Genomic DNA, 23,478 nt, shown 5'->3' on the forward strand with positions numbered 1-23,478 from the left:
CCTTTTGGGCAACACAAGCACTCTTGAGGATATGATAAAAGCTCCCCATGGATAAAGCAGTAAAGGATCCATGTACCTCGGATATAGCCCAAGCCTAAGGTTTAGAGCAGGATCATGGACTCTGATCCTGAGAAACCACTTAAGTCCAATCTCCTCAGGAAACTGGAAGAGTAAAATGGCTTATCTAAGGTCAACAGTGAGTTAGAAGGGGAATTAGGCAAGAAATAAACAACTCAAAGAGATTTTGAACAAAGCCAGCCAGAGTCCCCAAATAACTTCTTCTTATACAAAGAAAGTTCCACCACAAACTAAGAGAAAACTATAGTAATACAAGTTTCAAGTACAGCTGGACACAAACGCTGTTGTTCAAAAGTCCCTTATGCATTCCTAAGCTGATATACAAGGAAAAATATGACCAGAAAGCTTGAACAGCACTCACCATGTTCCACAAAAACATTGCAGTGTGGACCCCCATGCCTCGATGATTCCTTCTTCCCTGCTCCTTTGATAAAGTGCAGGGCAGGCAAACTTGGCCTTCTCTGGTCCCCAAGAACTTTTCCAGGCTGCTGCCCCATAAAGCAATGATAGGCACCCCTTTCCAGAAGAGGGTTCAAGATCTTCCAGAATGGTCAGTGGGCTTAGAAGGAAACAGTATATATTTGGGATTTCACATTCACCGAATCTCCACAAGTCAGTAATTGAGGTCAATCACAAAAAGACATCTTCCGTAAAAAAAAAAAAAAAAAAAAAAAGGAAGCAGAGTTTTTAGGTTGACATATGTAAACAGGAGTTCCGATTACTTCTGCAGTTTATCAGTTTGAAGTAATGTAATTGCAGTGCTACCCAAAAGTTTCTTGAGTTTAAGTGTCTTTTATTGGCTGAGTAAGTTTCTGTCTTTTCAAGAAAAAAAACAAACATTCACAGGGATGCTGTAAAAGGGTCAGTAACACTAAAGTCATTTCGATTCCCACAACATAGAGGAAATGTTGATCGTCTCTGGATGCTTCTCCAGAACTTTTTTCCTGTGGAAGTCACCCACCCCCTATCTTAGTTTCTTCATCTTCCGACAAATTTCCTGCCCAACTAGCTGCCGCTCCTGCTTCTCTACCGTGCGCTCCGGAAAAGGACACGGGTCACCCAGACTTCAGCGAGAGCTTGCCCTCGACTCTGACGAGAAGGAATGCACTGCCAGCAACTTTTAAGTCCGCTTTTTAAAAGGCCTGTGAAACCAGTCCAGACTTTTCCTTTGCATTAAAGTTTTTGTTTGGGCTGAGACTAAGGGAACCGTAGGTGACATTGGAAGAAGTCAGGGCATTGGAGGCTCTAGGGAGCAACCTGGGGGGAAGGGGAGGCCACTTGACAGCAGAGAGGGAATATGAATGGGGGGGCTCCGTGGCCAAACCGGAGGCCGGGAGAGGGAGCGAGGGGCGGACCGGGGGTACGGGGGAGGCTGCCGGGGCGGGGCACGGGCGGCTTACTCGGGGGCGTCGCTCCTCCACGCCTCAGGAAACGGGGTGTCCCGGGTCTGGGGGAAACAGAGACCACCCCCAGTGTCCCAGAGCCGGGGCAGGGCTGTACGGGACGAAAGACCCTCGCGGCCCGGGAAGGCGGGAGGCGGGCGGAGAGGGGAGGCCCGGCCGCCTCAGCTGCCCCGAGGCCAGGGGTCTCTGCCCGAGACACCCGCTTCCCCGGCTCCGGACGTTGCTACAGCCGCCGCCGCCAGGCAGTCACATCCCCGGAACTCCGCCGCGAGACCCAGCCTCCCCCCGCAGGTGGGGGCCGTGGACAGTGGAGGGGCTCCTCAGCCGCAGGACCCGGGAACCGGCTCCGGCTCCAGCGCTGCTCAGGGACGGACACCGACCCCCGCGGCCGCCATGATGGATTAGGAGCCGCTCCACAACGAGGCCAGGCCCCGCCCCTGACCCCGCCCCCCGGCGACGTCCGGCGCGCGCCTCGCGGGGACCCGGGCCCTCCCGGCGCCGCTCTCGGGGACGCCGCCGCGCCCTCTGCCTCTGGTCTCCCTGCCCGCCGGAACTTGGCCCCGCACGACCTTTTTTTAAATGTGGTTTTTCCGAGCTCAAGGTGAGTGGTAAGGCAGCCCCCGCCTCCCCTGTACGGCCATTGGTCCCTGAGAATCCGGGTCAGGTCTCTCTCCTGCGTCCCATTGGCCAGTGAAGGCAGCGAGGCTAGAGTTCCCAGCCAACCGCATTCGGCGCAAGCCGCAGGGCATGCCGGGAGTTGTAGTCTCGCGGCGCCCGCCCCTGCACGCGCGCACCCGAGACTTCTTGCCCTCTGCTCCCAGCTCCTGAGCTTCGGTCCCGCCCTCCTGGGAGACGGTGGACTCTCGCCGGCCTCGCGTAGGGCTGGCCAATGTCTCTCCTGCGCGGGGAGTGAGCCCGGCGAGGAGCCAAAGCCAGGGGAAAACTGCGGATTGGATTGTCTCAGAACCGGAGCTGGATTACTTCCTTAAGCCTCTTTAGGGAAGAAAATTTGGCTCGCTTCTGGGAAGCCAAGGTATTCGGTGCCTTATCCTCCCTCCCCAAATTCTCACCTTTTCCCCAAGAAGCGTAAATATTAGAACTAGCGAAAAATAAATGACTGGAAAACATCTGACATATTGCTAACGAATTCATTGTTTCTCAGGGTTATCCGGAGGCTCACTCATTAAAGAAACGGCATGTGCAAAGCACCCCTCGGAGGCTAAGCCTGGCGCAATCATAGATGTCTGAGCTAGGAAGAGCCTTTAAGAGGAAACGACCTCATTTCACGGATATACATGCATTCGCATGAAAACATCTTGTTAGCCGAGAAAATGCAGATCGTTGGGTTAGCAGACCTAACCAATAATCCAGACACACGAAACCCACACTTGTGACCCACCTCCTGCAACTAAAAAGCAGCCCGGCCCCTTTGTCTTCACCCTCTGTGTATCCCCAGAGCAGTGCACCTGACTGGGATATACCCATTGCTAGAGATCCACTCATCCCAGCGCCTACTCTACACTACTTAACTGTGTTATGCTTTTCATAAGCTACATTATCTTTTTTTTGTTTTTTTTTTTTAAAGATTTTATTTATTTGAGAGAGAGAGAATGAGAGAGAGCACGAGAGGGAAGAGGGTCAGAGGGAGAAGCAGACTCCCTGCTGAGCAGGTAGCCCGATGTGGGACTCGATCCCAGGACTCCAGGATCATGACCTGAGCCGAAGGCAGTCGCTTAACCAACTGAGCCACCCAGGCGCCGTAAGCTACATTATCTAATTTAATCCTCACTGTAGCCCAGTGAGGCGTGTAATATTATTCCCCATTATACAGCTGAGGAAAGATTGAGACGTAACTTAATCAAGGTCACTTGCCTAGTATGTGACAAAGTCACCACTTGAGCCCAGGTTGAACTTGCTGCAAAGCCCATGCTTTTCCACTGCATGTTCAGTGTTACTGTTGACCACGTTAGACCACTGATTTTTCAGCCACGTTGGACAGCTGATTTTTTCAGAAGTTGCTGCTGGTATTAGGGGAGAACCACGGCCACATTATAGGTGTTGTAATCCAGTTATATTGTTACATATTTTAGGAATATTTCTGCTGGATGGGGAAATGGTAGTGATTTTGTAGATAGCAGCTTCGAGAATAGTCATGTGGAGGTACTGAATGTGAAGCATATGAAAACTTGTACCCAAATTTAGAACTCAAACTTACAAATTCAGATGTTAGTTGGTTTAGCTTTGCTCCCTCACAAACTTGGCTGGCAAACTTAGTCCTGACTTGATACGAATGATATACTTCACTCTTCAAACGTTCAACACCCTTGTTCCCCTTTATTCACACATGATCTTGTCCTGATTTTTCTTGGGAGATGTTGGTATCTTTCTATTCATGCTTTAATCATTTCCTGTGCATCATAGTTCTCTGGTTTAGCTTAAAATTGGGCAATTGGATCAGAACTCTAATATGCATCTCTACAACTAATTCAACATTTATTGAGCCCATGTGCCGAGGGCTGCTCTAGGTGCTGGTATACAACAGGGGGTGGGGATATCATCCCTGTCCTGAGGAGCATACATAGAGGGAGAAGCGACGAGCAAAACAGTAACAACCCAAAGGACTGGTCTCAATGCTGGAAATAAAATTTTTGGACCCACATTCTTTCACCAGTAGTCCAACCCATTCTCTAAAGGGTTGCTATAGGATACCTCTCTAATGCTTAAGCCTACTCCTGATTCATAGTTAAGCTCAGGAGCTTAATCAAGTCACTTTTCTCTGAACCACTTTCATTTCTAAGTGGAGGTCCTATCTGCTATCAAACTAGATCTTGTTTGGTCTTCCGCAGACTGAGATGATGCTTTAGGGGACAGTGGAGAGGCCACCTGCACCTGATCTAAAGATGCATCCCCAATCTCCACTTTCCACTCACCATCCTCTCATTATAGGTGAATCCCAAGCCTAGACTACAATATCTTCTAGAGATGCACTATACTCTTTTACTTCCTGTATAACACTGTAGAATGATACCTTCGAGGACTTAAAAATTAAAATGCAGAGCTCAGCAAATGCCTGACGGTCAGAAATCAATGTTACCAAATGTTGAATAAATCCCTTTAGGTTCACGTATTCTCGTTCAGGCTAACTTTGTCCTCACTTTTCTAGAGCAAAGCAATCACAAGTTGCTACAGGGATTCAGCACCAGTGTAAGAATTCCCCCTTACTCCATTTTTTACAGAACACCCACTGGAATTAACACTCGACATGAACGCCCTCTAGTGGGCCATGGAGAGATCATCCCCAAGAGGTGCTTTCAGATTGTTCTTTGTATATCATTCCCATTGGGCAGGTAATTGATTGATTGCCATTCAGGACACACTGAATGAGCAGCATAAGGCTGGCAGCTTGGGAGACCAGACCAAGCGAGAACAAACTTTCAGAGAGCTTACAAATGATCCCAGTCAAAACTAAACCAAATCAGGGACTTCGGCTTCCACCCTCTCCATTCCCTGCTCTCAAGAGACATACAGCCTTGGCATGTGTTCCAAAAACATGCCAAATGAGCAAATCTAAAGTTGCCCCACAGCCTAAGGAATATTCAGCTGTCTGTAAAATGATAGCTCTTGAGTAATGTTGTAAGGACAGGAAATATACCAGTCATGAAGAGCCGAGCTGTATTTAAAAACTGTCAAATGCAGTGTTCAAAGTCACTACCACTGAAACCGTCCAAGGTTTACATTTTACCAGATGACAGCAGAGAGCAGTTAAGGCCTCCGTCAGATTTTGTATCTGCTAAGCCCTCCTTCAACTGTACTCTGCTCCCAAGTATTACACAGGACACGGGGACAGAAACAGGGATGTTAAAGTCACATTTATAAATATATAAAAAATAGTTCATGTATTGTGAAATAAGAGAGCACTTCATAGACTGCCTTTAAAAAAATGTTTCCCCAAACCTGAATGAGAGTACCATTTTTAGACAGTCATTAGGAAAACCAATGCATGGGAATTCTAGCATTCCTCAGTGAGAACTTCAACCTCCTGTTTTTAACCCTGAATTTTTTTTTTTTAAGATTTTTATTTATTTATTTGTCAGAGAGAGAGAGAGAGAGCACAAGCAGGGGGAGCAGCAGAGGGAGAGGGAGAAGCAGGCTCCTCACTGAGCAAGGAGCCCAATGTGGGACTCGACCTGAGGCGAAGGCAGACGCTTAACGACTGCGCCACCCAGGTGTCCCAACTCTGAATTATTCTAAAGTTAATGCATTACTACTTCACAGGAGGAAAACAGCTTTTCTTTACCCATGTGCATTTCTCTTACTCTTTTCATGTCCCTCGGAGCACCCTGAACATTCATTCTATTATCAGTAAGTCAGCTTCTGACAAATCACCCTTAAAGGCAGGACAGATTATGGCAGTCTCGTGTAGATATACTTGCATTTACCTCTAGAAGGAACATGCAGTGGGAAATAAGATTCCAACCAAGCAAAGGCTGCTTGATTAACTTTATTCTTCCATTTGACTGTTGGGTTAATGTTACTAACTATACAGGCACCTGGGTGGCTCAGTGGGGTAAGCGTCCAGGCTCTTGGTTTCAGCTCAGATCATGATCTCAGGGTCATGAGACTGAGCCCTGCACTGGCTCTGCGCTGGGTGTGGAGCCTGCTTAAGATCCGCGCTCCCCCACCCCTGCACAAGCACACTTTCTCTCTCAAAAAAAAAAAGTTACTAACTATATTCTTCAATATCCTACTTGCGCTGCAGAAGTGGGAACAGAGGCCAAAACAGGCAATTTGCGGGTCAGGGAGGCTATGTTTTTTGTAGGGGTAATTTCATGTGAAATTGTGAATTGATGGTGAGCAGAAGAAAAAGATTCTCCATATTATTCCAGAATGGGAGTCCATTTGGCTGAAACACTGTGCTTCTGAAGTCTTGAAACTAAAAAAAAAAAAAAATAATAATAATAATAATAATAATAAAAATAAAAAAAAAATAAAGGCCTGAAACTACCCGTAGCACCGGTCTCTGCAGGCAACCAAAGGGGCCAGCAGCACTTCCCCAGGCTCTGCCCTCAAACAGGAGAAAGCAGGTCTTTGGGCCAGAGGTAGCCCGATACAGGTCAGGTGATGAGTGTCAGTTCTCCACAGAGCCACACATGGGACCACAAATCAGATTCTTCACTTTCCAGAACTGCTCCGGTCAGGTACAGACCGTCCTGTCCTTCAGATGTCTCTCCTCACCCCACCTGTTCTAAAAGCCTCTGGCGCGTTTCCATAACTACTTCCTCCATTATTTCTGGCTTTAAGAGGTCTTTGATCTAAAGAAGAAAAGAAAAAGGTATTTGTTCAGAAAAGAAACCAACCATAAGCAGACATCCGAACGTAGAAACCAAGCATGGTTACCATAAACTTTCTATATTCCTTTCATTTTTCTTTAAGATTTAATTTAAGATTGTATTTATTTATTTGATAGAGTATGCGCACACGCACAAGCAGCGGGGAGCAGGAGAGGGAGGAGCAGGGAGCCCAATGCGGCGCTCAATCCCAGGACCCCGGGATCATGACCTGAGCTGAAGGCAGACGCTTAACGACTGAGCCACCCAGGCGCCCCTAAAATTTATTTTAAAGAACGAGAGCGAACACATGAGCGGGGGGAAAGGCCAGAGAGAGAGGGAGAGAGAATTCCAAGCAGACTCTGCGCTGAGCACAGAGCCCGACACGGGGCTCAATCCCATGATTCCAAAATCACAACCTGAGCCAAAATCAGGTCAGAAGCTCAACCAACTGAGCTATCCAGGCGCCCCTCTATATTCCTTGATTGGAGGCTAAGTATTGCAAGATACGATCTCCCAGAACCAGCTTAATGAACCATCAAGATTCTCCCGTATACAGCTGTCCGGAACAAAGACATAATTCTTGGCATTCACTAAAAAGATAAAGCTAAAATTTGGGATGGGAAGATGAAGTCCAGAGAGTTGCTGTTGTAAACTAGTCCTCCCCAGCACCTCCATCCCCCCAAATCCTTCGATTGACACTAGACACCGAGGATATTACAAGTATATTTGGGGAAAGCTCTATCAACCCTCGGTAGGGCTGTCCAGCAGACCAGTTCCCACCGCTGGACATGGTAAAGCTACTGGGAGATGTGCTTGCGATCCCAGAGGAAGCGCTGGAGCAGATGACACACCCTCCACTTAACAGCTGGATGAGGAAGAGGGAAGGCGTGGCTGGAGCAAGTACCTGGTGTGGAAGGGATGCCTCGTAGCAATACAGGATGCTGGTGTCATACAGCATCATCCTCTGGGTGACCAGCGAGACGATGCAGTTCCGGAGCCGGGAGATCACCTCTCGGTCGGCGAGGGAGACGGGCTGCCAGCGGAGGCAGAGGGAAACACAGAACCGAAGTCAGGGAACAGTCACGGCAAAGCACAGAAATCATTTATGACTTGGACCCTATCACTCCGAGACTCCAAGCCAATCAACTGCTAACTCCAAGGGAGATTAGAAAGGCTCCTCAGCTGCCGTAACCCTGCAACCTGCCATCCTGCCAACGGGGATCAAACCAGTTCCCGCTCCTTTTCCTGCAGAAAAGGAGAAGGCAAGACGATGTTCATGAAGACACCTCAAGGGAGACTCGAATTCCCTCAGACCACAGCAGTCACACGGTTTAAAACCAGGCAGCTCTTGGGGCGCCTGGGTGGCTAAGTGGGTTAAGCGTCCAACTTGGTTTCGGTTCAGGTCATGATCTCAGGGTTGTGGGATCGAGCCCCGAGTTGGGCTCTGCGCTCAGCGTGGCATGTGCTTTGCTCCCTCTCCCCCTCCTGCCCCTGCTCACGCGCACTCTCGCAAATAAATAAATAAATCTTTAAAAAGTAAAAAAGTTTTAAAAACTGAAACAGCCAGCTCCACCCGGCCCAGAAGCACAGCAAAGACTGAGCGCCAGTCTGCCCCAACGGCAACCACGGTGTTTACACACCTCCAGGTTTGCAGTGAAGCCCCCCGCGTCCTCTTCTTTGTGCTCGGGTGTGGGGTAGATCCAGACGAAGCCGTTGCTACCAAGAATCACTGAGGCCCCACAGGGCAAATCATGGAAGTGAGTCTTCTGCCGTTTGACGAGGGAGGGGGAAACCTGGACCAACACCCCCTGGCCTAGCTAAAGAAATACAGCATAAATGAAGTCACTGGAGGGTCCTGAGTGAAGCGCGTGAAAAGCAGAGCACAAGATACACATCCTTGTTACGGTGGAGTCCGGGCCACTCCTGTCAATGACTACAGTCACGTGTGTGTACACACAAGGTAATTACTCCCAGAGGACACTTCTGGACACGGAGGTTGTTGACACACCCCAAGAGAAGGTGACTTTCAATACTCTTCTCTCATTCTCTCCCATTCTTATCATTATATTTGAACCTGGGGTTGGTGCGCTGGCAGTCAGGCACGCTGGCGCTAATGAGGACATGAGCCCGAGCCTCTTGTGGGCCCAGGTACACCATTCTGTTCCACCTGGATCCCAGCCACCTACCCTGCCCGGACGTGCGTGCCGCTGGGCAAGGGGAGTGGCCGAGGGCTGGGTGCAAATCCATCCCCGGTGGTGGGGGGGTCAGCCCCAAGTTCCCATCCCGCGGAGGGAGGGTCTGCAGCAGCCAGGCCCAGGAAGGTCAGCACCCACAGAGTGTAGCCGTGGTCCTCCTCCAAGGCTGCAAGCACGGCTGACTGGAGCCACTCCACAAGGGAACGGGCTTCGGTGCCACTCAGGAAATGAGAAGGTTCCGCCAGATAAAGCCAAGAAACTAATAAATCATAATCTGTTTTAGAGAAAGTATGCTGGCGTGGGGCCCCTGGCTCTTGGTTTCGGCTCGGGTCATGATCTCAGGTTTGTGGAATCAAGCCCCATGTGGGCTCCCCGCTCAGCGGGGAGTCTGCTTCTCTCCCTCGGCCCCTCCCCCTGCTCACGTGCACTCTCTCTTGCTAAAACAAGTGAATCTTTAAAAGAAAAAAGTATGCTATCGTTAAAACAGTAAGAGCCTCAATAACGTAACTTCGTACAATCAGTGACATTTCATTTAAAGGCTCAAGTGGCAAACCAGTGTCTCCTAGTCATGACACCCAATTTATTGACTGGACATTCGTCTAGAGCCAAGGCCATCGGGTTTCAGTATGACCTCCCTTTGCTCCTCGTAGAGCCTCTCAGGCCTGGCCCCAGTACAAAGCGGCAGCGCCCCCGGGAGCGAGCCGAGCCAGCAGGGCCCCGGGGCCCCGGTCACAGGAGCTCTCCTGCCGCAACAATCTCCTCAGTAGGAGAACAGGAGTTGTTGTCAGTAACGATGCTACTGACCCACGACCACGTGAACCAGCCGCTCTGGGAACACCAGCCTGTCCTGCTTAACTTCTGGGGCTCTTTAGGGCCGAATTCCAGAGAGCACTGGGGATTCAGAAATGGATTTGAAGTCTCAGCCTGTATCCAGGAAAAGCAGGAGCCCAACTTACTTTGCCGTATTTCAGACTCCTTGTGTGCAGAGAGACAGCTCCGTCAGAGAACACTGCCTGCACCTCCGCCTGGCCAGGGAGGATAAAGGAACGAACACTCTCACGGCACCCGCCTTCCCTGGGGCCCTGGCCCCACCTCTCCTTCCTTTCCTCCCATCCCCAACGGTCCCACTCGCAGCCTGACAGACCCGGAGGACAGCACCGTGACCTAACCTCTCCCCCTTGGTCCTCACGAATATCTTGATGTGAACGACACCTTTTCTACTCCCTGCATAAGAAAATCTGAGTCTCGCTTGGGCGCCTGGGTGGCTCAGTTGGTTAAGCGACTGCCTTCGGCTCAGGTCATGATCTTGGAGTCCCGGGATCGAGTCCCACATCGGGCTCCCTGCTCAGCGGGGAGTCTGCTTCTCCCTCTGACCCTCTTCCCTCTCGTGCTCTCTATCTCTCATTCTCTCTCTCTCAAATCAATAAATAAAATCTTTAAAAAAAAGAAAATCTGAGTCTCGCTTAAAGCACGGGCCACCGTAAGTGACAAAACCGCAAAAAATTACTGAGGCAGCACGTCTGAACAAGGGCCGGAGAGTTCGGCTGGGTTAAGTGGATGGAGGAAGGCTGCAGCAGGGCCCGTGACACTTGATCTAGGATCCAGATCCCTGCCTGGACTACGTGTCTCCAGGCGGAGACATACGATCAAAGCCCCATTCCCCAGCTCCGTATAGAGCACTGAGATGCTGTAATCCAAGGTGCAGGATACACTGATAAGATCCCCTTCCTGCAAGAAACCTCTCATGGCCAGCTCGTCTTCTGCAGATCTTCTCCTCTGAAATACACAAAGCGATGACGTGACTTAAGTCAGAGCCTACCGAAAGATCTCTGGAACCAGCCACAGTATTCAGACACCAGAGTAGGTAAGCAGGGTCACTCAAGGAACACCAGAGCGATCACCACCACTTTCCCTCGTACAGGCCTTCCCACAGCTCCTCCTCTCCCCCTCCTTTCTCTGGATTGTTTTCCAACTCCTCACGTGCTACTGAAACCCCTCCCAATCGTGCCCAGCCTCCTCGTCCACAATCACCGTCCGTGGCAGGCCTCCCTGCTGCAGCAGGACCAGACTACCTATGGCTTGACTCTTATCTTTACTCACACATTTCCCGTGCTCTCAGATTCCCTATGAAATTCCATCCATTCTTCAGAGATCCACTCTAACGCCCCTTTCCTATAAGCATCTCCCAGTGAAATCACTCACTCCTTCTGTACAATCACACGCTTGCTTATTCTTCGACTGTCAGGTATTTAGATCAGTTATCTCCCCTCCCCTGCTAATCTGTGCACTTTCAGGAACTCAGCCAAGGCTCCTTTATCCTGCATTCTCCAGAGAACCTAGCAGTGAGCCTCTCTGTACATACATGCTGGACTGAAGATAAACCACGGCATTTTACGAAAGGCCGCCCCTTAGGTATTGCAGGTGTCTGGAATAACCAAATGCCATTCAACTGACAAAAAGCTAATCTGAACACAACTTTTCAAGGGACACCATCACTGTGCAAAGCTGATATACCCAGAAAGGGGAAATGAGCACCAAGCATCTGAGAGCTTCTCTTCCAACTCTCTTTTGGGATCACACCCCATGGCCATTCCAGATCCTATCACATACCAACTCCTGCTTATGTTGGGAGGCCCGGACCAAGTGAAAAGCCTACGTGTACATCCAGGCAGCAAACCTCACAGCAGAGAAACAAGAGTAAAAGAGGCAACCTCAGCATAAAGCAGAGTTCTCCACTGGAGCAACAGACCCCAGAACTTTCGCTAGCAAATTCTACAATACCAGCCTGGAGACCCTTACCAGCTCTCCTCCAGGAAGATTCATGGATGACAGAAGCAAGACTGAATCCAGCCTAGAGTTGGTCTCCACCTTCCACCTCTTCTGTTGAACCTACAGAGAAATTTCACAGTTGGACACTGACTCCAAGGGCAAGAGCTCACATCGTCAGTGACCAATAATCCCCAATACAACAAGCCAACTGTTTACATCAAAGGGCACATAAGGGGCACCTGGGTGGCTCAGTCGGTTAACTGTGTGCCTTAGGCTCAGGTCCTGGGATCAAGCCCCATGGGGCTCCGTGCTCAGCAGGGAGTCTGTCTCTCCCTCTCCTTCTGCCCCTCCCCAACCCCACTTGTGCTCTTTCAAAGAAAAAAATAAAATCTCTTGGGGGGGGGGGGGGCACATAAGAGTTAAATGCAATGAACGCCCCGTTTGCATAACGACAATACAATGACTATCCCATTCAATCACCAGCTTGCTTTCACTTTGTAAAAACCAACATGATATCTACTTTACCTCTGTGATTCTCCCCACCACAATGTCTCCTACTTCACCGTTATATCTGAAAGATAAAACAGGTCATCCATCAGTGAACAGACCTTATTACAAGACTAAGCACCACTGGAGATTTCAGTTCAACAGGATGAGGGCCTGGATTAGGCACCATGCTGAAGTATGGTTAAATTCACCTAACTATGCTCTTCCGACTTATTTCCAAGAACCGAGGACTTCAAACATTCCTACATGTATAAAGTCTCCATTAACTATTCTCGGACAAACCATTTATTCCAAGTAGTTCCTCAAGCCTGAAACCCCTATTCTGTTAATTACATGACACTGATAACCATGGAGTATTTCCTGGGGGGCTCTGGAACACAGATGGCTTCTGCATCAGCAAAGGAGGAGGAGGAGACCGAGACAGGACCCCACACAATCCAGTGCACTCACGGTCTCCCCCACCCCCAGGGTGCTCAACTCCGGCCCCTGTGCCAGTTCCTTATCCCAATTCTAATCATTATGTCTTCCATGCTGAAGGCCCCAGCCGTGGACCTCTTCTCTGTCGTGGACCTCTTCTGTCGGCCCACCCTCACCTCTTGCTGAGCTCATCCAACCTAATGGCTTTAAATACCACTGATGACTATGCCAATTCCCCTGAATTCCAGACTCTAGTCAACTGCTGGCTACCTAGTATCTCTATTTACATGACTATTAGGCATTTCCAAATGTCACCAACCTAAAGAAAAGCTTTCCAGCAGCTCCCTCCCCAGCCCCCATCACAAACTGGTCCTCTCTCAGCCAGCAGGGTCTCAGTAAATGGCAACACCATTCCTCCAGTTGCTCAAGCCAAAAATCTTGGGAGTCCTTGGAGGAACACTTGATTTCTCTCTCTCTCTCTCTCTCTCACTCCGGGACAAGTCCAGCAGCTGATCCTACTGGCTCTACCTTTGAAATATACACAGAAATAAAAGGCATCCAAATTGGGAAAGGAAGAAGTAAGACTATCTCGATTCACAGACATGGTCCCATATATGGAAAAGCCCAAAGAATACAAAATCCAACACCCTCACGTGAAAAACAAAACAAAACAAAAAACTCAGAACACAAAATGTATGCAGAATCAGCCATTACTCCCCACTTCTACTGCTCCCTTAGTCCAAGCCACCGTTATTTTAGATGATGAAAACAGTCCATTAAGTCTCCCTAAGCCTGCCTCTGTTCCCCCTCAATCTCTCCCAGCAGCCAGTGATATTAAGACAGAAGTCAGATCATGTCCCTCCTCTGCTCTACCCCTTCCAGGGGTGGCCTAGACTACATAAAGTGGAAGACAAAATGCTTATCAAGGCAGGCTGCCCACCTCGGCTCTCTACGTGCATCGGCCCCTACACTCCCCCTTGCTCACTCTGTTCCAGCCCCACCGGCTTCCTTTCTGGGGCTAACCTTTACTGAGCCCTTCTAGGTAGCAGGCCCCATGCTAAGTACTTTACATGTCCCGTTTCAATGAATTCTAACGAAAATCCTACAAGATGGATCATGCTATTACCCTCCTTTTGCAGAGGAGGTAGCCAAAGTTTGGAGAGGTCGAGTAATGTGAGGAAACCTTTGAAGCCCACACTTACCTATAGTCACCTATACCCTTTCTATAGTCATGTTCAGAATCGCAGACCTACTGAATGATAAAGCAGGCGGGGGGTATGTTCCTGGCTGGATAACATGAATGACACAAGAAAGAGAATACACACCTTTTGTTCTCACCTGGTTTTCAAAGCTTTCACACAGATCAACTTGTTTACCCTCTCCACTGAGCCAGCCACAGATGCAATGAGCTTCTCTTCCCCCATGTAAGTTCCATGGCCCCTGTTTTGAGAGTAGGGTACAAAGGATACAAGGGTAATTCTTTTTTTTTTTTTTAAAGATTTTATGTATTTATTTGAGAGAGAGACAATGAGAGATAGAGAGCATGAGAGGGAAGAGGGTCAGAGGGAGAAGCAGACTCCCTGCCGAGCAGGGAGCCCGATGCGGGACTCGATCCCGGGACTCCAGGATCAAGACCTGAGCCGAAGGTAGTCGCCTAACCAACTGAGCCACCCAGGCGCCCTACAAGGGTAATTCTTGAGATGACCTCTCCCTTCAAGAACAATATATTCCTAACAGGCTCCTCCTGCTTTAAAGCCTGGCTTTTCTCTGTGCCCCGAACACTCCTTGGGAGAGCTGCGTAGACATCTCCCCTTGTCTTACTCGAGTCTACTCAAATGTCACTTTCTGCATCAGGCATACCTTGATTACCCCATTTAAAAACAGCCACCCACCCTGCTGCCACCACCCCCACCGTATTCCCAACCACATTCCACTTACCCTGCTCAACTTTGCATTTTCCCCACTGAATTGATCACCAAACATACTAACTTGTTTGTTGTGCTTACTGTTTATTATCTGCCTCTCCCTGTTGAAATATAAACTCCACCGCGACAGACATTTCCCTACTTTGATCACAGTTGTACTCCAACCGCACGTAATAGAAATGTATGCTGAATTCAGGAAGGACTGACACTTAAGATTCCTTAGGACCCAATAACCTCGAGCTAAAAAGTTAAAGAGCAATATTATAAATGCTGTACCCCCCCCACCAAAAGGCTGAAATACTACTAGTGTTTATCTATGACAGTGAGACAATGGTGAGTTTTGCTTCTGTTCTTCTCCTTCTTTTTTTTTTTTTTTAAGAGAAAGAAGGAGGAGGGGGAGAGGCAGAGAGGGAGAAAATCCCAAGCAGGCTCCACACCCAGCGTGAAGCCTGTGGGGGGGGGGGGGGAGGTGTTGCATGGGCTCAATCGCAGGACCCTGAGATCACACCTGAGCTAAAATCAGGAGTCAGACGCTTAACCGAGTGAGCCACCCAGGCACCCCGCTTCTTTTCTTAATTATTTCCTCATTTAACTCTCATTTCCCTACCAAATAGTTACTGTTATTACCACTATCTTACAGATGAGGAAACTGACCTTGGAGAGGAAATACAACTTATAATATGGGATGGCGCGGGGCTGAAACCCTAACTGTCTGGCTCAAGAGTCTGCTCTCCTAACTACACGTATTGTACTGCCTTCAGATTCAAAATGCAGATTTGGGTGCATGCAGCACAATATATTGTGTATGCCCTAAGCCCAAACAATTACTGATTTCAAAACCGAGCATCTGGCTAAGAGATGTCGCCGAGAGAAGAGGCCACGTCAGGAATGCCCACTGTCCCCTCATCTGAAAACTGGAAAGAGGCCCCTGCTCCGAACCCTCCCCAGTTTTGCAGGTCTCCAACGAAAAAGGCGAGGAAGGCTCAGAGATCAGGGCCTGAGGCAGAGAACCCAGGAGTCTTTGACACCAGAGGTTAGGAGAGAAGGATTTCCAAGGACTGAGGCAAACGCAGACGGGGACACACAAGGTGCACAGAATAAGAAGCCCGAGGACTCGGAAACAAGGGAGCTGGGATGCTCAGCTGTGCCCTGCGTCCCGCGGGTACTTAGATACAAGGGAACAGAGGCCACGTGCACAGCGCAGCAGCCGCCCTTTGGGGCCCCGAGTCCCCAAGTCCCCACGTACCGCATGAATCCCGTGTCCGTGGTGATCGTGTCCCCCGGAACCACCAGATGTTTTTTAGTATCGCGGCCCATGCTCTCGCTAAGAGGCTTGCGAGCCACGGGAAGCCTCATCTCCATCGCCATCTTGGCGCCAGAGAATGGCGCAGGCGCAGTCCGGCCGGGAACCGCGACATCCGACTCGGCAGTTCCCGGCCTTCGCACGGAGGGGCGGGGCAGGGCGGGCCTCAGAGCAGTCGCCAATGGGAACGCACAGTCTGGCGGCCATGTTGACTACTGGCAACCATTTGGCTAACATGAAGGGAATGAGGGAGCCAAGTTGCCATTTTTACTATTGGTAAGGCTGCACCTGTGAAATAAGGAAATCTCAGGTTGCGTGGCGTTTGATTTTTTACCAAAAATGTCTCGTAATCATCATCCCATTTATGGTTTACCAGAGTTAGAGATCATTGAGAAATGGGCCTATGAATTTCCTTCCAACTCTAAGTTGCTAAAATGTGATTCTTTGGGATGAGAGAGCTCAGGAGGTTGGGGAGGTGGGATCTACACAAAACACTAGTTGGAAAGAAAAAAGAGGCCCTTTTCATACTGTTCCTGGTAGCCCCAGTATTCTACTTTACTGCCTCCTCATGGGTGCTGGCTCAGCACCAACCAACCACCTCTACCCCCAAACAGTGTTCCAGATGCTGATTCTGTTCTTTCTTAATAACTTCTTTTGAATGAGCTGATTTACTCTAACTTAAAAATAAAACTGCCTGGGCGCCTGGGTGGCTCAGTCAGTTAAGCGACTGCCTTCGGCTCAGGTCATGATCCTGGAATCCCGGGATCGGGTCCCGCATCGGGCTCCCTGCTTGGCGGGGAGTCTGCTTCTCCCTCTGACCCTCCCCCCTCTCATGTGCTCTCTCTCTCTCTCTCTCTCATTCTCAGTCTCTCAAAATAAATCAATAAATCTTTTTAAAAAATAAAAATAAAGATAAAACTGCCTAAGAGAATATGCAAACCTTGCAAAGCAGGCCTATTTTGTAGGGAGGGCAGGTGCACACATAATACAAAGATATGGGCTTATATTTACTCATACAACAAATTGAGCACTCTCTGTGTGCCGGGAGCTGTTCTAAGGATTCAATGGTGGACGGACAGATGTATATGTGGCTTTATCCCCATCTCCAGTTTACTTTTTAAAAATATTTTATTTATTTATCTGAGAGAGAGCAAAAGCGAGAGAGATCACAGAGGGAGAGGGAGAAGCAGACAGGCCGCTGAGCCGAAAGCCTGATGTGGGGCGCAATCCCAGGACCCCAAGATCATGACCTGAGCAGAAGGCAGACACTTAACCGACTGAGCCACCCAGGTGCCCCCTCCACATCCTATTTAATAGGAGCATTTCCCTCCTCCCTTCTCCCTGCCTCCCACTACCCTCTCCCTCCCCCTTGCCCTTTGTGATTTATAGCATCCACAACAAACTGCGTTTCAACCTCAGGGAACTGAAGCTGATGATTATGCACAGGGACCCTAAAGAGGATTAAATAACTTGCATCAGCCTCACACACTACGCTCAGTAAATCAGGTCCACTGCCTCCTGAAGATCCAGTCAGACCAGTTGTTTGCTAAACCTCCAAAAGGACAACATTTCTTTTTAAGCAAAGCTCACAACTACATCTGTCAAGAAAGCCAATCCGGCAACGCAGTCAACGATATAAATTCCAGGGCTCCATGGGGCATCCGCAGGTCAGACACTGCGTGGAGGAGGGGATAGAGCTACAAAAGTGTGAGAAGGGTCCATCTGTTGAGTCTGGCCTCCGCCATAAGAGGGCAGTGGTGTCCTTTGAGCCAGGGTAACTCAGCCGGCTAGGGAGCTAGGCCTGGGAGTGCCCCTAGACCAAGAACAGGGTACTCTTGACATCATCCACTTTCATCCCAGAAGGGACGAACAAAACCTCCGCCCCTCCCATTCTCGCAGCACCCACGTTTACGGGGCCTGTCACAGCACTGGGATTATGAATACTGTCTAAGTATAGTGGCGGATTCAGTGTCTGTTGAGAGCTGGCTTCCCGGTTCACAGACAACTGACTTCTCGCTGTTTCCTCGTATGGCCCAGAAGGGATGAGGGGAGTCTCCGGGGTGTCTTTTATAAGGCACTATCCCATTTACAAGGGCTCCACCCTGGTGAACTAATCACCTCCCAAAGGTCCCACCTCCTCATACCATTAACTTGGGGGTTAGGATTTGAACACATGAATTTAGGAGAGACACATTCAGTCCACTGCAGATACTTTTTTTTAATAGCGGAAGCAACTAAGGGCCAAAAAGGACTAAAATTCACAGAGTGCTTGGTGACAGGGCCAGTGTTCCTTCCCACTGCACCTGCTTTACCCCAAAGCCTGTACCATTTACCAAACACTTCTCGAGGGCCTTGTCCTTTGCTGAATGCTTTACAAACACATGCTACTTATTCCTCACACTTGGCACATCTTGGAGGTAAGAATTGCTATTCCTGACGGTCCCTTGGGGTCTCTGAGTCCCACAACAGACCGGCAATTGGGACTGGCACCCGAGACTCCAGACTCCCCATCAGAGCTCCTCTCTGTGCAACAGACTTGCTTCTTCATACCACACCGGGCAACCGGGCACCCGGGAACAGTGCACATCCCAGAGGGGCTTATTAGGAAGATGGATGCCTTGGGGCGCCCGGCTGGCTCAGTTGGTTAAGCGTCTGCCTTAGGCTCAGGTCATGATCCCTGGGGTCCTGGGATCGAGCCCCGAATTGGGCTCCCTGCTTTTCGGAAAGCCTGCTTCTCCCTCTCCCTCTGCCTGCCGCTCCTCCTGCTTGTGCGTGCGCGCTCTCTCTCTCTCTCTCTCTGTGTCTGTCAAATAAATAAATAAAATCTTAAAAAAAAAAAAAGGAATATGGATTCCTGAGCCCAAACTTGGGCATTGAGGTGCTACAAAGGTGGGGTCTTGGAAGCCTGTGAGCATGTGTTTAACTCCCTCAGTGATTTTAATGGCCTATCAGGTCTAACATTCATCAGTTCCCCCCACATCCATCTACCTCCCATCTGTGTACTTTCCTCAGGCCACTCAGTCATGTCTCACCTGGGCACCACCTACAGGCTGGTTCTACATCTGCCCCTCCTACCATCCAATCTCCATACAGCAGCCAGAGTGAGCTTTTAAAAAAACACATCAGGTTAAACCACTTCCCGGGTTAGAACACTTCTGGCAGCTTCCCTTTACACCAACAATAAAATCCAAACTCATCTTCGCCTGGCCCCGTCTCTGAGCTCGCTCTCCTCCTAACCCAACCCCTTACTCCTTCCACTGCAGCCGGATGCGCTGGTCTCACCTGCATTCCATACACACGGCTCTGGTCGCCACCCCAAGATCAGTGTACTTGGGGAGCTCTTGGCATGGAATTCTCTTCCCCTAGGTCTTGGCGGCGCTGGCTGCTTCTCACACAGACCTCAGTTCAACTATCACGTCCTCAGAGAAGCCTTCCCTGACCACCTTCTCTGGAATAATCCTCGGTCCCTTTTTTATCACTTGATCCTGTCTCCTTTCTTGTCACTGAATGTTCCTGTGTGTTTGCTTATTTATTGCAGACTTCCTCCACTAGAACGCGAGTACTCCAAGAACCGGGGGCTTTATGCTTTTTGTTCATTGTGTCTCAGTGCTTGGAACTGAGGCCCCTTCCAGGGTTAGCCATTTCCTAGAGATAGTAAATAACCGGCCCTCCTTTAGGGGGCTCACTCTGGGCCACTCTCCACCTGCCCTAATCCCGCCTGGGCCAGGTACCAGACAAGCAGGCACAGGCTCCTGGAGCACTTGCCTTTGAAGCCCCACGCTAACATGCAAGATGTCTGATTTCGACGAGGCAGCCACGTTGCAGGAAGCAGTTGGCATGGGTGCTAATCAGCGACCATCCAGAACTTTCCCCACTAGCCACAGACATACATCCCAGTAGGCCAGCTCTGAGGTGGGAAGTTGAAAGTTTGGGATATCTGTTCCTCCATTTCAAGAGATCCAAGGATAATGAATACAGTAAAGGGTAGGAGAAGAGGGGGTGGACCGCTGCCTCAGATGCCCTCTGGGGGAATGCCCAGCGGGGTGGGTGGGAAAAGAAGCTACAGCCCTTCTCACCCACCAAAGGCATCCCTGCATTAACAATAGCTTCCATTTACTGAACACTTAACTTTGTGCCAGGCAGCAAGCCACATGCTTTATTTATTTATATTATCCCACTTTATCCTCACAACATTCTTTTCCATTTGAGAAAACTGAGGCACAGAGACACTAATTGACTTGCCTCAGGTCACACAGCAAGTGAAGGGCAGAGAAGGTTTCAAACCCAGACCCGGTGGCCTCTATCTAGAATCCTCCACTCCTGGAGTTCCTGAACTACGCAATAAGATGAGAAAAAGAAAGAAAAGGCATCTCGATTGGAAAGAAAGCAGTAAAACTGTCTGTGTTCATAGACAACATGATCACGTATATCGAAGTCCTAAGGAATCTCCAAAAAACTTCTAGAATGAGTAAGCGAGTTTTGTAAGGCTGAAGAATACAAGGTCTATATACGGTGCCGGTCTGCACTGCATCCCTGTGGGATATGCAGAAAGCCCTGACTCTGTGGGTTGACTGGGATGTGGTTGGCCTACTGGTCATGAGCACGGCTTCTAGGGTCAGCGGCCGTGGCGAAAACGGCTCTGCTACTCGTGGCTGGGTGACATGGGCAAATGATTCACTCTATAGCTCAGTTTTCTTCTACTTCAAATGGATATTAATAGTGCATCGGGGAGGAAAAAAGAGCATCGGCTTCATGGGCTTGTGGGGAGGATTCCCAGAATAAATGCATTTAAATCCCTAAGGACAGAAACTGCTGTGGTGTTTGCATGCCTTTGTGGGGAGGAGGGGGTGTGCACTTCGTGGAAAGGGGCCTGAGGCGTCTGCTGGGAATGCAAGCACGGTGAGAGCTCAAGCCTTTGGTATCAGGCCTCCCAGCAGTGTGCAATTCTTCAGGACCCCCATTCTTCTCTGCTCATCCTTGGATCTCCAGCGCCCACACACTTGCGTAGGTCGGCCGCAGGCGGAGCAAATGCACTTTAGCCTGCCATTACAGCCTGCTGCCACCAGGTGGGTTCTGGAGCCCGGGCCGTGGACCCTGCGCTCAGTAGCGGGGACTTCACAGAATGGAATTAGCTACGGAGAGCCATGTAGATTTTTGATCAAGGGCCCTACTGACTTCTCTGAAGTCTGACTCCTGAAGGAAGCCAGCATTACTCTCTGGGAGGCACGGCATGTGGGTCAGGAGGGTGTTTAACTCCACTGGTCAGCATCCAGGAGAAAGGGGATTCAGCGTTTTTATGGAAACAAGAGGCCTCCTGTGGGGCCTGCAATGGGGGGAAGGTAATACCAGGGGCCCCTGGAGGCATCAGAAGCCTAGTGGTGAGGTTTCAAAGGAGAGGCGAGGTTGAAGACAAGGGGAGGGGGAGTAACAAGGGTGACTTTCCCCGCTTACCCTAGGGAGGAAACCCCAGATGGGCCTTGCAAATGAACACAAGTGTACATCTCTACCTGTGTCCGCATCTGCCAGGGTACAAGACCAGTCCCCAAAGTATGGGGGTCTTTGGGAGTACCTGAAGCTCCAACTGGGGATGGCCTTTATAAAAGTGTGAGTTCAAGTGTCTTCGTGTGTGTGTGTGAGCTCGTGTGCGCGCACACACACGGCTAAATGAGGATGCACAGAGGTGTGCCTGTAGGAGGCCAGTGGGTTGGAAAGGTGACCCTCCCAACTAGCACATGCTGGAGTACAGGTGTGAACTCACACTTCCCAGTGTGCACACCTCCTCCTGGCCAGGAGGTGCTGGGTAGGAGAGCCAGGGCCTGGCCCTGCATTGAAGGCCTTCCTCCTCTTTCCTCTTCCTCAGGGAGGCTCTGGAAATGGGGACCCAGAGCATTTGGAAATTCTAGGCATTGGGAGGGCACTTGTCGGCCACCTTGGTCCACCCCCCACGGACCGCCTGAATTCTCTTAAATTGTTCATGAAAAAGAAAAAAAAAAGTAAGTAAAGATTTGGGGGAAGTAACAAAGTGGGACACCAGGATTTGAGAGTCCAGCTGGAAGCATGAAGAATGTGCCCAGCCCCTTCAGAGATTTCTGGTTGCTTTGAACCGTGGCCATCTCTTCAGGAGCTGACATCCCAGTTGTGATGGAGAATTTTCCTTGGGGAGGGCACAATGGTGACTTTCAAAAGCAGTGAAACAACTCTGCCCAACCCCTCTCCAGTTTCTAGGCACTTTTCATATTTCCTTTTCATGCAGATAAATGTGTCGACCCCTTCAGATGCTAAGTGATAAATGTTCCAAGTAATTTTTATTTTAGAATACAAGAGAGGTACAAATGTATTTACAGTTGTACATATACAATCAAATAATATATATCACAGTTTCGTAAATATCATTTTAGATAAATATTTACAAAGTTAAAGTGACCATTTTCTGGAAGTAGAACACAGTTTCTTGAAAACTCTATACATTTTATACTTTTCATTATTATTATAGTTTCTTTATTTTCCAAAACGCCCTACGGGAATTCTGGTACATGACTGCAAGGTGGGACAGCCGACACCAGAGGGCGCCCACCGCCAGAGTTTGGGGAGACTTGGGAGGAGGCAAGGGAGGGAGTGGGTGGGCGGGGCGGACCCCCCCCCCCCCGGATCCCGCACTGCTTGGAAGTGCTTTCCCCGTGGAGAAGCCAGTCTTGCCCTCCTCCCGCAGGAGTGTGGCCAGGAGGGGAAGGGAAGCTTCTCCTCCCTAAGCGAGAAGTCAGATGAAGGGGAGGAAGCATGGCTCCCCCTTTCTCATTTTACGGATGGGGAAAGGGGAAACTGAGGCCCTAAGAGGAGCAGGGCCTTGCCCGGGTACCCCAGTGGATTTCCGCTGGCCCTCGCGCTCAGCCTGCCCGGCACACTGCACAGTGTTCGTGCCTCGTCCCTGCCCGGGAGCCGGCTTTGGGGGTAAGGTGGCCAGAAGGAGAGAAGGGCCCGTCTGCCAGGGAAGAGCAGGTCTCGGGTCTCTCCTGGCTGCCCCAGAGCCCCGCCAGCCCCCAACTCTCAGGATCATGTCCGTGACTCCCGACACTTCCGGGCACCCGGCTCAAGAGGCGGCCGGAGCGGCCGTGCGCTCACCGGCCCGCCCCCCGCCCCCAGGGTCCCCGCCCCCGCTGAGGGCCTGCCACCCCCGCGGGATGCCAGCCCCGGCGGCCGGCTCGACAGGTGTGCCAGAGCGCCCCCGACGCCGGGCGTGGGGACCCCCGTGGAGGAGGCGGCCGAGCAGCCGCACCAGCTGGGTGGCCTGCAAAGGGACGCTGCCCCTCAGTGTCCTCACCTGCGAGATGGAGCGAAGACTGTACGCCTAGGGGGTCACTTGTGGGGCGCACCCACAGCGCCCAGCGCCGGGCCGTCTGCCGTCGGGGGGGGGGGGGCGTCGCGTGAGGAGAGAGCAGCCCAGGCCCCCGCCCCGCGGGCCGGAGGCGGGAGGCGGGAGGCGGGGCGCGCGGGCGCGAGGAGGCGGGGCGCGCGGGCGCGGCGGGCGCGGGCGCGACGCTCACAGCACCATGG

General features: G+C 50.5%; 3 protein-coding genes across 3 annotated transcripts in view; all 3 read right to left on the reverse strand.

The window, feature by feature from the left end:
* ABL1 (ABL proto-oncogene 1, non-receptor tyrosine kinase) overlaps nt 1–1,168 on the reverse strand; it is a 142,671-nt gene extending 141,503 nt beyond the window's left edge. The window contains exon 1 of the mRNA XM_025888211.2: nt 440–1,168. Coding sequence (XP_025743996.1) covers nt 440–575 — 136 coding nt within the window. The 5' untranslated portion in view covers nt 576–1,168. The remainder of the gene's footprint in view (nt 1–439) is intronic.
* LOC141374942 (uncharacterized) lies at nt 775–1,297 on the reverse strand. The gene has a single exon (XM_073905606.1). The coding sequence runs from the start codon at nt 1,295–1,297 to the stop codon at nt 1,199–1,201; it is 99 nt and encodes a 32-aa protein (XP_073761707.1). The 3' UTR covers nt 775–1,198.
* Nucleotides 1,298–5,130: 3,833 nt separating this feature from the next.
* Nucleotides 5,131–16,011, reverse strand: EXOSC2 (exosome component 2). Its single transcript, XM_025888213.2, has 9 exons — nt 15,871–16,011; nt 14,038–14,139; nt 12,301–12,346; nt 11,806–11,895; nt 10,717–10,782; nt 9,963–10,031; nt 8,452–8,628; nt 7,716–7,844; nt 5,131–6,793 (listed from the first exon to the last, which is right to left on the reverse strand). The coding sequence occupies exons 1-9, from the start codon at nt 15,990–15,992 to the stop codon at nt 6,713–6,715; spliced, it is 882 nt and encodes a 293-aa protein (XP_025743998.1). The 5' UTR covers nt 15,993–16,011; the 3' UTR covers nt 5,131–6,712.
* Between the last annotated feature and the right edge of the window lie 7,467 nt (nt 16,012–23,478).

Source organism: Callorhinus ursinus, unplaced genomic scaffold (assembly GCF_003265705.2).
Source record: "Callorhinus ursinus isolate GAN/ISIS: 27379988/994484 unplaced genomic scaffold, GSC_fseal_2.0 scaffold24, whole genome shotgun sequence".
Classification (NCBI taxonomy): domain Eukaryota; kingdom Metazoa; phylum Chordata; class Mammalia; order Carnivora; family Otariidae; genus Callorhinus; species Callorhinus ursinus.

Bases quoted from the DNA above. Each gene is read 5' to 3' on its own strand.
- LOC141374942 (XM_073905606.1), bottom strand. From the start codon at position 1,297: ATGTCACCTACGGTTCCCTTAGTCTCAGCCCAAACAAAAACTTTAATG.
- EXOSC2 (XM_025888213.2), bottom strand. From the start codon at position 15,992: ATGGCGATGGAGATGAGGCTTCCCGTGGCTCGCAAGCCTCTTAGCGAG. The intron at 10,032-10,716 runs GTATCCTGCACC...CTCCCTGGCCAG, and splicing joins AGGAAGGGGATCTTATCAGT to GCGGAGGTGCAGGCAGTGTT. The intron at 6,794-7,715 runs GTACTTGCTCCA...TTTCTTCTTTAG, and splicing joins AGGCATCCCTTCCACACCAG to ATCAAAGACCTCTTAAAGCC.